A 15,106-nucleotide genomic window follows, 5' to 3' on the forward strand; every position below is an offset into this window, starting at 1 on the left:
GTTTTCAGCTACATTCACGCTGCAATTCTGATTATTATTATTCTTATTTTTTGCTCATATGTGACCTGTATCTGATTTTTTTTACTCTTGACTCAAGCCTCATTCGTATGTAGATATAAATCCGATATGTATCCTGGAGCGGACTGGCCAGCAGGAGCACCGGGAGTTTCCCAGTGGGTCGATCAATAATGGGCCGATTTATGACCCTTGGTTTATTTGTTTTTTGCTGCGCCTTGCCTTGGTAACTACGGTAACTACATGTGCCGGGCTGGGCAAGGGAGCCATATGTGCAAAGGATGTGCGTCGCTGCCATGACATGTGCATGAGGCTTCAGTCAGTCCGAGGCTCTGTCAGCAAATAATAGAATAAAATCGCAAAATTCACATCCCCGTTGCCAGTCGCTGATGGCGCACTGATACATGCAGAAGGTGCAGATTCGATCCTAACCCTGGACTGTTTCTTTGTCAGCGAGAAGGCTTGTAATGGGTGGTGGGTGGGGCCACTCTGAGCCAAAAACTCCAGGGCCGAATTTTTGTCCCAGTCCACCCCTCTATGTATCTGAGCTACTGCAGTCTGAATGGTCAGGTCACACATGTCCGACCGATACGTCATGGAAAGGCGTGTTTGGCCGTGTGAGACTTGGATGAAGGTACTCACCGACGTAGGCAAAAGTTATTCTTGTCATCCCAAAATTATAAAAAAAAAAAAAAGTGTCAGCGAAGCAGCTCATGTCAGTGTCCCACCACGCCTGGCTCTGACATCCACCCACACGATCCTCAGAACAGACGTCGCAACAAGTTCTCAATGAACTGCCATAGCAAAAAGTCTCGCCTGCTTTCCTTTTACTCTTAATCGTTTGAAAACGTTGACTCCTGCTGCACAAAATCCTTGAAATTGCCACAAATGCGCCAAGAAGAACACAAATTGAGGCAATGTTTACTTCTGTAAACGCACGACAAAGTGTGTAACGTCGGGCACGCTTCCCAGACGTTTTGTGTTCACATTGACTACTCACATTTTTTTGGTAATATAAAAGATTGAATTTGAACAAAAAATCTGAATTGGTAATCATACCAATATTCCGCGTTTAACAGTAAATTCAGTTTTTATCGGCCGGTTCCGCGTTACCTTTAACATGGAAATCATAGGGCCCTAATCATACCTTTCCACGTGAACGTAGCCTGTATTTTGCAGTGAGATGAATCAGAACGATAGGTTCAGACATTTGATTGTCCTTGGTTGCTGTCTAAAGTATGTACGCTATTGTAGCTATTCAAGATATTGAATTGGTCACATTTATGAAATATGCCGCCTCTTCTAAAGTGTGTGTGTGTGTGTGTGGGGGGGGGGGGGGGGGGGGGGTGTTGCAGCCTCAGGTAATCTAAAGCAGATCAGCCCCATGGTTGGTTTGCTAACAACACTCCCTATTCAAGGCATGTTTGTTTTTCAGATATGTTATAACTTAGGGAAAGACATGTTTGTTTGTACACTTACCAGCGACAGTGTGCGTGTAAGAGATGGTTAAGCGGAGAAGAGTGTTGCACTTTGTATGTTTTTCTTGCAGGGGAATAAAAAACAGAAATCAATTGATGCCCCCCACCCAGTCCCTCCTACTACTGATGGATACCAGATGGTGTGTGTGTGTGTGTGTGTTTATGGAGGGCATTTTTTGTTTTTAGATAAGAGATTTTGCTTGCTTTTTGAACATGTTCCAATATATATTTTCTTGATTGGATTGTGTTGTTTCATCTTTCATCGACTTGCGCTCATGATTCTTGTCCTCCTTCAGTTCAGTTCACCTATCCGAAGGCCTGCCAAGGCAGCATCTTTCCCCAAATTGATTTCTAACAGGCCTTCCGTTTCACTTTTATCGAGGATCTGAATATGGAGGCTCAGAACACATTTGGAGTCAGAGCATGTTTCCTGGCAACTCACTCATCCCAATATGGCAAAGTAACCATCTTGTGAAGTGGCAGCCAAGTGTGTGTTTGTGTGTGTTGGGGGAGGTAAAAAAAGATGGCATTGTGAAGGGTTAGAGATGAATGAAGGAAAGGGCTGAGAGAAAGCAACAGAGTAATGAGACTAATTCCCCAAACATTTAAAGACACATTTCCCTTTAAGCTACCATTTGAATGTTGTTTCTGGAACGAGGAGAACAAATGTTTTCTCTTGTATTTAGCCCTCCCTCTTCTCCCTCCCCGTCGACCGTGCAGGAAGGCAAAAAGGGAATTTAGGATTTGGAGAACAAAGTATATGTGTGTGTCGGGGCACACATGGAGCCTGCTGGGCCTGTAGGCAGCTGTGATGCTTGGGACTGATACATACTCTACTGGGGCAACTGTGCTGCTCAACGGGTGTGTTTTTTTACACAGATCCTGGTCTTTGGCCTGAAGGAATGTGATCTGCTGGGGGAGCAAACCCCCCACACCCTTGGCAGGTGGTCATTGGCTACATTGTGTGTATGGTGGTGGGTGTGTGGTGCGTACACACCAGGTAACAATTAGACACTCCAATGTATTGTTGACTTAAACCCTTTTCATTACTGAAATGGAGACAGAAAAGCATTGCTATAAAGGCTATTCTCTATACGTTTTTCTTATGTAAGATTGCAATCTTTTCTAACTTTTTTTGAATAAAATGTTATTTTGTGAACTAGATGAAGCAATTCCAGTACAAATTGTGTGTGAATGCTGACCGCCTGGGAGATGACCACTCTACGCCCTGAGCCATGCCACCGTGCACACAACAACAGAATGTTACATGTAATGTAAAATCAACTCGAACTAGCAACCATTGGGTTGAGAAACAACCTATCAGAAAAAAACGTCAGAATTTCAAATGTTGGAGTGCAAAAGCAGAGAATGATTGTTGAAATGTATAAATATGTTCAAAGATTACACATAGACTGAGGATCGAATCAGCTACCATCGGGTAGGAGACGACCACCTACCACCCGAGCCACGTCACCCTGTAGAATAAGTGGAATGTTGCAGTAATGGAAAATATAAAAAGCTTTCACCAGTGGGGTGCGCCGTATAATTTGTCCATTCGTGTTCAGCAGACTGAAAATGCCACAATTTGAAATGTTGGAAAGTTAAAATCCAAGTAGAATGTTGGAATGTATATATAAGTTCAGTGATTACAGTGGAACTGAGGATCGAACCAGCAACCACCGGGTTGAGAAACAACCTAGCAGACAAAAAAAAATAGGTGAATAATAGTGGAGGACTAAATAGATGAAAAATGGTGTAGAATTTTCTCCCACAGTTATAATGGCAGGGGAAACACTGTAGCGAACAATTCTCATTCATAGTGTACTACTGGCCCTCATATTATTAAGTCATGCTGTACAGTATTTACTGTATGTGCTCAGGCTGCTGCCGCTGCTGCTCAGCTGACAGCAGTAATGGAAATAAATGAACAAGAAGATGGTACAGTGGTCTATCATCGTCGCCAACAGCGAAACACGCTTCTCATCAACAAGCCAAATGTGGAGAACGCGACTTGATACAATACTGCAGTCAGACTGCTGTGGCTCGTGGCACAAAGACTGAAAATAAGTTACGGGCCAGCCTGACTTGAATTAAACAATTTGATTTTGTTTAGTTGCTCCACACAATGATGCACGCTGGTCACGGTTCAGATGCCTAGCAAGCGGTTCCCACAGTAAACACGCAGGCCGCCAAATCCATCCACCATCACTAAAATAACATGGATTATATTTTAAAGAAGGATTGGCAACGTAAAGCCTACATATAATCAGGACGTAGTGGAGTTTAATGTCCCGCTGAAGGATAAACACTCTTGTGTTTGAATATGTCCCGTCTTTGTTAAATAGCAGCTGGGGGGGGGGGGGGGGGGGGGGAATGGCTTTCCAGCCGAGTTAACCGACTGAGACAAACTGAAGGTTAATCACACTTTGTGCATTTGTGTGTTTACATCAGAAATGTGTGCTCGTGCCTCCTGTGAAGAGCAAAACTGAACTGATCGCACAGCGCTGCAGCGATACACATGCAAACACAGAAGGGCTCGGCTAAACCTGTGTGTAATGGGGCAGTGCCTGGAAGGATCCACATACTGTAATTCTGTGTGTGTGTGTATGTGTGTGTGCCCTATGTTAGTGATGAATTGGAAACTTGCATTTGTTATTGATTTTCACATGTGCGCGTGTGCACGCTGACGTGCTGCAGTTTTAATGTACTGATTTAGATGCAGCAGGAAATTCTCCGCGGCGTGTGTCTTGAGTCCCACAGGACTAATACACACACGCACAGAAACGTTCCCCCCCCCGTGTAGATGAGGCAAAGCACCCTTTCCCCTACACACATGGTTAGTTTTATCAGGGTAATGGCTGTGCGCTGCTTTCGGTTAATGGGCTGGGCGGGGGGGGGGGGGGGGGGGGGGGGGGGGGGGGGATGGTGGTGGGACACCTCGGCTAAACACGAAACATTTTTCCAGCTCTTGAGATGTGCGATTGGAAGGGAGCAGCAATAGTTCAACAGTTCAACGTTTACTAATGGTCCGATAGCGGTGGAAGGAGTGTACTCTTAAATAAAAAAAAAATAAATAAAAAATTTAAAAAAATAAATAAAAAATCCGTGCTGAGTCAGGTCTTAAGGTTGTTTGTTTGATTTGCGGCATTCTTTGAGCAGTGCAACCTGTGTATAATGCGGTTAGTGTAAATTAAATAGATGCAGTGGACATCTTCATGGTCCAACTGAGGTCTGTTTATTCTAATAATCAAATTAGGAATGTTGGCTGCTGAATCTGAAATAAATCTAATAGAATCTAATTATGTTGAGCCCTTCAGGGAACACAGCGGTACCTCTGTTGTCATCATTAATTCGTTCCAAAAGGTCAGACGAAAAGCAAACGTATGAAATCCCAGACAGTTTTTCCAAAAGGAAATAATGTGAATCCAGACACCCAAATATATCAACAAAAAACACATTTTATAGACAATACAGTGGAACCTTGGTTAGCGTACGCCCTGGTTAGTGTTTTTCAGTTAATGTAAAAAAAAATTATGCCAAACTTTTGCCCTGGTTTGCACACATTTCCAGTTATCGTACAATATGTCACTGGTCTTGTTATGTTATTAATCCACTTTGTGACTCCAACTGCGCTCTTAATGTGTTTGTATCACAAAACGTTCTTTTTGGCAGCCGATTAGCTTGCTACTACATGGAAACAGGAACAGCCAAGTCAGCTCCGTCGCCTGTCAATGATGTCATCAGCGGTTGACTCTGTAGTTCTTTATGAACTAACACAGTTACGCCACACCAGGAAACGCTGCTGAATCCAAGAAATAATTCATGGCAAAAGCTTAACCTTAAATGTTCATTTATAATTTCCACTTGTTTTCTGCATGTAAAATTATAATTGTAAGTGTTTTATAATTATAATTGTAAAAGTGTTTTGTGTTGACATTTTTGGAAAATTTGATCTGGTTAGAGTCGGACCTTCTGGAACGGATTAATGGCACTAATCAAGGCTGTACTGTAATTATAGTTTTGCAAAAAGAAGACACAAGATTGAATTCAATAGTGTTTCTCACCTTCTTTATAAATCGCTGGCACGCTCAACTTTCTTTGGCCCCATGGCGGGTTATTTAGCAGTCACACTCAATGCACAGACAGTTGAGTCAGCAACGTGTAAGGTTCTTTGTTTGAGCACTCAATTTTACGGAACGGGTGACACGGTACAATTGTTTAAGTGCAATATTGTGCGAAAACTGGGGCAAATTTTTAGCAAAAAGTTTAGACGAAAGCCAGTTTTCCCTGTGCTGCTGGTCAACTTCTGATTTGTGTGTTTCGAATCATTTTCCCCATACCAATCATACCTGTCCAAGTGTAAAAGGAAGTCATGGGACCAGTGCACGTAGGGGGGTGGCCAAGAGAGGGTAACTGCTTGCAAGGCGAATTAGCTTGCACGAAAACCACACGTATTTTTCTTTTTCCCCACTTCTTATTTGCCGTACAAGAGTAAAAGGAAGGGAACAATTAACAGCTAATTGTAAAAACAACAAAAAGGTGTACACACCCTCCACTCGCATGACAAGTGGTGAATGTGCAGAGGGATGTTAATGCTTGTGTTTGCGACGAAAGGCAGCTGACTGTCCCGTGTACATTCCGTCCTTGGCCTTTTATTATTAATGTTGACTTAGCCGCAGCCAAGACAGAGACAGGTGAACCGCTTTCCTGTGTCGCAATAAGTTCCATTGGCTGATCTATGGTCATGTTTTATTTGCCATCAATGGTAACCTATTGTGCTGGCATTGCAAAAAAAACCAAACCAAAACAAAACAAAACAAAGGACCCCAAAACTTACAGTTTTGACGCTTACTGAGGTGAAGTGGGCAAGGGGCATGTTGAGTTGGGTGGATACAGACCTGACTATCATAATAATTGTTGGACATTATCCACTGAGCTCTTACTTGGCATGGTAAATAATATTTAGCTTTACTAGACGGTACATTAGAAGCTGCAATCGCCCTGACAATAAAACACATTGAGACTTGAAAATGTCTGCCATGCACTTAAACTTGTCGTTGAAATGCAAATCCATGCGGCATAGTTTGGCTCAGCTCAACACAAGGTGCCCTTGGGGGAAAATATTATTAGGTTGAGCTCTCCCATAAAGCAGAGAAAAGTGGCCTCGCACAAGTTTCATTCCTGCTCCCCCCACCCCACACCTTCCTTTTTTTCCTGCAGAGCCAAAGTCCACCTGTTGTTTGTGGTTGTGGTTAAAAAGGTTGGGAGTGTGTGGTGGTTGAGTAATAATTTAATTATACTAAATTAAAACAGACTTGTCCAGCATGAAAACATTGGCAGGCATTGATTGTATTCGCACACAGGCTACAGGGTAAAGTCAGTATGTATTGATTACCTTTTGTTTCTTATTCCTTTGATAGTTGTGGTTACTATGGAGACTGACAGTCTTCATTCATTTTCCCAGGTGATGCCTTCCCAACGGGGTCCAATCCCTTCTTGGCGGGTTATCCGGGCCCCTCCCCCTTGACCTCTGAGCCTGCGTACAGATCAGCCAATCCTAGTGGTCTGCAAATGGCTCCGCTCTGGGCATCGCACGCTCACGAAGGTAAATACATACCGCTTCATCAATCACCACCATAAAAGACACAAGTGTCGTTTGGTTGTCAGGAGTATGCTGACACGCCGCTCCAGCCTTTTGCTTGTAGAGGTCTGTTCTTCTTCTCTAGCTCATCACTTTTTCCAGTGGGATGCTTTTCCATTTGTGTCTCTCTGCTGGTAGCTGTGTTCCCGGCTCTGTCCTAAATGTGTCTCCCTTCCTGTGTCCTCCAGTCAGCCAGTCTCGCTTTCACCTGCCATGTCTTGCTGTAGTGATATCCTGCTCCTGTTCTTTTTTTTTTCTTTTTTTTTTTTTAAAGCCCTGCTGCCCAGTATGTGCTTCACCTCCCTCTCCTGCCCCAGTTTTCTACATTTCTCTTTTCTGACCTAGCTTTTCAACACACATGCATGTACATATGGCTGTTGGAGTGTGTTTGTCTCCTCCTGGGACGTCTTTGTCCTCTGTCCTCTCCTTCTTAATTTCATAAAGTGATTGAACGTGTGTGTGTGTGCCCTCTTTACGTGTCCCTAGGTGTTAGGTGTCGGAACATTTTCCACTGAGGATCGCATGCGTATATATAATCTGAAGGCTGGGGAGGGGCCCCACTATGATATTCTTTACATTTTAATTCATTAAACACTCAAAATCAAGCCAATGGGGTTCAAGATATGCTAAGCTATTAAATACAAGTAAGGAAAAAACAGCCAACATCTCAGCCTTGTGGTATATTGTTCATTTCGTATTTTTTGTTATTATGGGCCTGCACAGAAAAGCACAGCTGCACATCCTGTTATTCCTCATACTTATTATTGATTATATCTTATTCTACCGCAGCTAATACATAGGTAATCTGCGATTTATTGTGTGTAGCATTTTGTGTAACCATGGCAATGTAATGTAAAAGTTGAAAAGGGGCCACTTGATTAGGAACCCCCCCCCTTCGGTCCATACCGTGTGGAAAACCCCCGACAGCCACACTCTACTATAGAAGGACACATCGATTCCAATTGGGATTTAAGTCCAACACTGATTACATGGTGTGTGCATGATACAGATTGGCAGCCAGACTTACTTGTGATAAGATGTTTTTTTTCCTTCCACATCAGCCCTTTGCACAGTTAAAGGACAGGCCATCACATTGTCATGTGAGACTATCATGGATTACTACACAATGAGCATTTGTAGCTCACAGAAAAGCATGACACACCTTGACTGACTTCATATTCAGGAGGCAACAATACTTTTCACTTAAAATTTAGCCCGTATTTAAGGCACCGTGATCTTTTGCCAGTGAAGCTTAAAACCCCCACCGCTGCCGACTAAAGAAGTCATAGACTCTGTTATGAATAGAATCCTTCACGGCTTCCTAATGCCTGATGTCTGCCTGTAAGAGCAGCCAAGGTTAGAAAAAACTGGAAGCTTTTCCGGGCAGCCGATTTTTGATACACTCAAGACACAGCAACGCTTCACAGGAGCTCTGTGTGAAAGCTGTGCGAGATCAATGGTAGCTGTTTGCTGTGTTTAAATGAAGCTACACCGCATTCATTCCCCCTCTGTGCAACACTCCCTTTTATATTTCTACCTTTCGTGCCTTCCTCCATCCACTGACACCCCCACTGCTCGCCTCTCAATTTCCTCCTCTTACACCATAGACAGATTTATTCGTCAGTTCTGCTCCTCATCTTTTCATGCTGGAATGGCTACAGCGTGTTTCAAGATGCCTCGGCGCAGTGTTCCCCGGCCATGTGGGAATATCTGGTGACACCGGTCAGCATTGGCGATACAAACCACAAAAAATAAAAGGCAGAGCTTCTTTTCTATATTAGGGTCTGGTCTCCTGAGAGCAACAGCTGGCTGTCAGGCAGACTTGGGCCCACCGCTGACCCCATGAATGCAACAACTGAGCGCATGTGAGGTGGAGGTGACGCTCAGAAGCATTTCAAAGAAAAGAGTGTGCAAAGCCTGACATGGGATTTGCCTGATCTGGTCATGCTTAAGTAGTCAGCTCAGATAAACATTCAGACTATGACCTCATTTTCTTTCCTTTTCTTACCGTGCACAACTTCAGTGAATGTGAAACCAAACACTCCAAATGGGAATGAGTCTTTTTAGAGGACAAAGACAGTCCTAGACATGAACTGATACAATTCTTTTGAACTTGCATGGAAATTCATAAGGAGATGTATGTGATGGAGGCTATAATTAGACTCGGATCATTAAGGAAACCTCTTGCTGCTCTAATAGGGTACATTGCATTAACTAATGTTCTGTATGTTGGGTAGGTTTATGAAAGTAGCAATTACATAGATTCATTTGAAGTGTGTTGCTTTGCTCAGATAGATGTAATGCTCTGTAATTACTTAAAACTAAAAGGACTAAGAGGAGCTGCAGCCTGTTTCCTGTTCCTGATGAATTCTCATTGGGACACTTGGATATAAAATACTTGGTCAGAAGTTTATTCGATGCATAAGCGTATATAGAGTCATGGAAAAAAATGATTAGACCACCCTTGTTTCTTCAGTTTATTGATCCATTTTAATGCCTGATACAACTAAGGTACATTTGTTTGGACAAATGTAATGATGATAACAAACATAGCTCATAAGAGTTTCATTTAAGAGCAGATGTCGAGCAATTTTTTGTTTATATTTGTCCAAACAAAGCAACCTTTAGTTGTATCAGGCATTAAAATGAACAAGAAACTGAAGAAACAAGGTCGATCTACGGTAATAATTTTTTCCATGACTGTAGCTGGCCAGTCATGACACTTTGTGTTAGTAATGTGACTTCATGGATGAGAATAAAAGCCATTTACTGCCAAAGGCTGTGTACTATTGCTCATTTAAAGTGTACTGGATTAAAATACCTTCCAAGACATGGTACATTTTAGTTAAACAATAGTTTTGTTGTGCAGAATTACAAAACACGAATACAGTAATCCCTCGCTACTTTGCGCTTTGAATTTTGCGGCTTCACTCTATGCTTGTATCCTTTTTTTAAATGTATTAATTAATAAATTATGCTGTTTCGTGGTTAAATACGGCCTATTATTAGTAAAAAAATATGCACATTTAAGCAAGTGTTTTGTATTTTTTTTGGCTAAATTAAGTATTTTCAAGCATAAACATTTCTAAATGAACTAAAATACAAATATCAGGCATTCAGAAGACACATTCAAAGATGTGATGATATATATACAGTATATGTTATGGCAAGTTTGAATTAGCAGGCCCTTTTTTTTTAAATCCGTGATTAAAATCCCTAATTAAAACACAGGCTACTGTTGCAGCCAGCAGTAACCCACGCCAAGCTGAAACTCAACTCTGAACCCCGAAGGTCACTTTCTGTCCGCCAGCCACTCAACTCCCATAACACAGGAACACATTTACAGTAACACACACAAGAATGAGAATGGCCTATTTTCCCTTATTATGTGTACTATATTGGGTAATACGAGTATAAAGGTGACTATAGGGATGTTATTTCACGTGTAGAGGCCTCTAATACTGTTAAAAAAACATATTTAGAAGGTTATAAACAGGTTTTCTTTTCTCTACGAAAATATTCCGTTTATAAATTAGGAATCCTACTTTGCTAAAATTTGTTTATCACGGCCGACTCTGGAACCAATTAACAGCGATAAACGAGGGATTGCTGTATTAGAATATTAGCAGGTATTTTTGCATTAACCCTCTTCAGTGTCCATATGGCTACTATAAATGCATGACTGGCGTGCTCTCTTATAATTGTCATATTTAAACTTGACTGTGTTGTTTGTGTTTCAAGGCTACCCTCTTCCTGGCAGCCTGTACGCCAACCCCTACCTGTCATTGGGACACTTGGACCCTCCCTCGATCTCCCAAAATCACCTATATGACTCCCATAAAGGTCAGTCGTACCTCGTTTCTTCCCCTCATCTAAATATGGCTGTCAGTGTAGCATCACATTTGTCTTCATGTTTATTTTTCTTCTTGACCTAATTGTGTACTTAAGTTTGTTTGTGTGTGTTTCTAGAGAGCTTTTTCCTGCCAGCTGCTATTAGTCAGTCATCCCTCCACCCTCCATCTGCTCCCCCAAGGACACTGTCCAGCTCGACACCACCCCAAAAGGCGTCTCGAGATGGAGGCAGGGACCGGTCCTACCGGGGAGAGCGAGAGAGGGACAGAGACAGAGAGCGGTCCAAAGAGGAGCTGCGACCGTATAGTGTGGTGGACCTCACGCTGGATGGCAGGAGTGAGGAAGACCGCCGGGCGCGGGGTGGGGAGCGAGAGAAAGAGAGGGAAAGGGACACGGAGAGGGATGCTTGGCCCTTGCATTCTCACCACCATCAACAGAAATCCCACTCCCAACCCTCCACAGTGGAGCCCAGGTCCAGGCCGTCACCTACGCTGTCCTCCTTCCCTCCAGGTGGGGGCGGAGGCATGACCCGGCTCCTTGGGCAAGAATCGGACAGAGGGAACCGGGAGGGGGAGATCGGTTCAAGAACCCACCATCTCTCGCACAACGGAAACTCTAATAACTCGAACTTGCTGACGTCCTCTCACTTGGAACGACAAAGGAGGAATGACTCTGCATCAGCGGGCACGCTCCCCTTCTCTTACACACTTCCTCCTGCCCTCCAGCCCTCCATTACTGCTTTGCCCAACCCCCACACACCCAGAGAGTCAATGAGAGAGCAAAGAGTCAGCGCGCCGACATATGTGCCTTCTGTGGAGGTTTATGATGAGCGGGTTGGGCCGATCCAAATCGCTTCGCAGGCCCGCGACAACAAGCACGGTGACAAACACCGAGATCGAGAGCGCGACAAAGAGCTCGAACGGGAAAGCTACAGACTTCCTGAGAGGAGCTCGATTGAACATCCTCGGCTGTCCCAGTCTGGCGACTTGAGCAATCATCGAGAGGAAGGTTCTGTAATTTGTTCTAACGGTTCCGTCGGCAAACGGGGCCAGGACTCCTCTCACTCGTCCAATCAATCAAGGTTTAGCCCAGAGGCTCGGGACATGTCCAAGCACTCAAGTCGTCTGGGCTTTGAGCGGACTGGGGCGGAGCGAAATTGGAATTCCATCAGTCCGTTGGCCAACTATGCTACCAGTCACATGGCCGCCTTCGCTGCCCAACACGGACACACACTCTCTTCCCCACACAGCCAGACAACACACTCACAAGTTTCCCATTCCCCACGCACAAGCAACCGGCCCACCAGTAACTCTCACGTGCACAGACATTCCCCTCAAACACACCCCACCGAACACGGACAGAGCTGCGGGGGCGAGGAAGGAAGTCAGAGACTCTACCTGGACCCGTCAGCCCTCTACCGACCTGGAGTGCCCAGTGGCGGGGAGCGAGCCGGTGGGGCGACTTCTGGCCCTGCGGAGGTTTCAGCCATGCAGAGTCTCATTAAATACAGTGGGAATTTTGCCGCCGAGAGTACCTCCTCCTCCTCTTCATTGAGGCACACAGCAGACACCCGAGGGCCCTTTGGAGGTTTGGCCAGCGTCGGGATGGAAGAGCGTGAAAGAGAAAGAGAGAGGTCAGCCATAGGATCAAGTAGTATCGGGTCCTTGAGGGTCCCTCCCCAGCTGAAAAGAGAGCAAGAGCGGCCCGACAGCGCCCGATCCTTTGGTAGGGAGGCGGAGGGAGAGGTTCGCCACCCTCCAGTTGGCATCGCTGTCGCCGTGGCCCGGCAGAGAGACAGCAGCAGCAGTAAACAGACCAGTGGATCCTCGGACCCTCAGAGGCCCCTGATGTTGACGACTATTAAAGGTAATTTTGCTCTAAGATGGGAATTGCATACATTACATATTGACATGTCCTCTTGAGACCTAAAATCAAACCCAGAACTTTCCCACACGCACGCACACGCACGCACGCGCGCGCACACACACAGCCTTTTTTCCTTTCGTTTCAAAATGATCCACTTCAGAACATCACAAGTTGATTTATATTTGAAAGTGTCTGGCAGAGTAAAGTATGTATCTTACCGATATTCCCTGATGAACTTTTTTTTTATCTTTCGCCTTCAAATCACACGCTTGACCGCAGCCCCCTTCCCAGTGATACTGCAGGGGACTCAGATCTGCTTCGTTAAACGAACCAAGAACAAATCATGCCTCAGTTTGATTTCTATGAATTATGAATGATTCATTTTACTTTGGCTCCAAGTCAGCTCTGTTTGACTTGAAGGCATTCATGCATATAACGTGATTGGAATGGTTTTCGCCCAGATTACTAATTTCCTCATGTGATGCATTTTCTTCTCAGGCTCTTTTCGACGCAGCTCCTTCTCCCATCTTTTATCTTTTTCTGCTTCTATCCAACTGTCTCGTTTTTGGTCTGTCACGGGTCCAAGTTTTTTTTTTCGTCCTCTGCTCTCTCTTTTCATTTCCTTCAATGTCTCTCCTTCTGAGGGTATTTTGGAAAAGCACACCCTCCTTGTCCCACCTCAGGGCCCCCTTTCTCTCTTTTTCGCTCTTTTCTGCAGCTTGTAGGCTCTCTCCAGTTCCCAACTTCACCTCCACCCACTCTGCATTAAACATGGCATTACAGAGTGCAGCTAAAAGCTACAAATAATCCTTGAATGACAATAAGACCATTGGTGTGTTGCTAAGCAATGACGAGCCTAGAGAGTGACGGACTTTGTTAATGTGTATGTGAAAGACTGGGTTTTTTGTGAGGTACCATAGATGACTCATTGAGTGTTTTATTAGCATTTAATTGTGCATGCACGTCCATCCCTGTAAGGGGCTTTATTCCACTCCTCGCTGGGGTAGAGTGATTGCTCCAACAGCCAGTCCAAAAGAAGCCCTTAACAAACAGCTGAGGATTTACTCTGAAAATACAAACAGAAGGAGGCGTGGATGCAGGGATGAAGAGAGAGGAGGGTTAAGAGGGAGAGCTATCGGAGAGGTGGGCACATGAACAGAGATCAATACGTTGATAGATGGGAAAAGAGAGTTGTGTGTGAAGAAGTGCAGAGCATTAGCAAGGTGGGGTGGGGGGCGCAAAGGAGGAAAGGTGGCGGCTAATCGCTGGCTTTGTGATGCACACAGGAGGATAGCATGTGGCCCAGGCTCCCCGTAACCTTGGTAACAGTCTTGAAATCTTTGCTGCCGAGCATGTCAGGGTTGGTTTAAGTCCCCCGTCCCTTGACAGGGCACACGCGCATACACACACACACACTTCTACTGCATACTACTGAATAGTTCAGCACAGTTGTGTAGAACCTTTCTCTCCATCTTTTGGGCTTAAGGGACCGTCATTCGAAGTAGCCGGGTAGATAGGGTGGTGGGTTTGGCCGAGGGGGGTGCGAGGAGATCGTCATGTTTATTCTTGGCTTGCTTAACAGAGTGAGGGGCATTGCTCGTTGGATTACTGTAGCTTTAGCAGCTCGTGTTTAAAGTTCAGTGAGCATACAGGCAATGGTCTACTTTGACACTCTGCTAATTAGCCGTAAAGGTTGACATTGGCACACAACAAAGACACAAGACTACACTGACAATAATATTTGTAATGGTATTGGAGCTCCTACTGTTCATTATTGATACATTATTATTATCCTACTGTACCTAAAACAGCTTCCACTCTCCAGTCATGTTGCATTTGATGAAATGTTTGCGCAAAGTCAGACGCATAGTCTAGTTATGATGGTTTAATGAAAGGACTAAGAAGTGTTTCCCAGGATGTTTTCCGCAATGCATAGTGTAAGTACTCCACAGCTAGACTCCAAAACTGCACCAAATGCCAAATGAGCCCTGAGTGCTGTGCAGGATCTGTGATAAATGGTGTGCTGGAGCAGAGGCAGCAGGAATTTACGAGATGACAAACACTGTGCAGGCTGTCAGGTCAACACTGTGATGTCTGTAATGGTCAGACAGACTCAGGTCAGCAAACTGACCTGTGCTTAATTAGCCTCTCATGCACATTACCTTGTGTTCTCTCGGGGAGCCACGTTTTGGTGTACGGCGGACTATTATGCACACGGTAATGACATGCATTAACAATCACCGTTTTGTGTCTG

General features: G+C 44.5%; 1 protein-coding gene across 4 annotated transcripts in view; it reads left to right on the forward strand.

Moving 5' to 3' along the window:
* tnrc18 (trinucleotide repeat containing 18) overlaps nucleotides 1–15,106 on the forward strand; it is a 47,629-nt gene that overhangs the window by 5,990 nt on the left and 26,533 nt on the right. For all 4 annotated transcript variants that reach the window (XM_054758789.1, XM_054758790.1, XM_054758791.1 and 1 more), the window contains exons 3-5: nucleotides 6,958–7,098; nucleotides 10,876–10,977; nucleotides 11,104–12,852. In XM_054758789.1, the coding sequence (XP_054614764.1) occupies nucleotides 6,958–7,098; nucleotides 10,876–10,977; nucleotides 11,104–12,852 (1,992 nt within the window). The remainder of the gene's footprint in view (nucleotides 1–6,957; nucleotides 7,099–10,875; nucleotides 10,978–11,103; nucleotides 12,853–15,106) is intronic.

This window comes from Dunckerocampus dactyliophorus, chromosome 18 (genome assembly GCF_027744805.1).
Source record: "Dunckerocampus dactyliophorus isolate RoL2022-P2 chromosome 18, RoL_Ddac_1.1, whole genome shotgun sequence".
Taxonomy (NCBI): Eukaryota; Metazoa; Chordata; class Actinopteri; order Syngnathiformes; family Syngnathidae; genus Dunckerocampus; species Dunckerocampus dactyliophorus.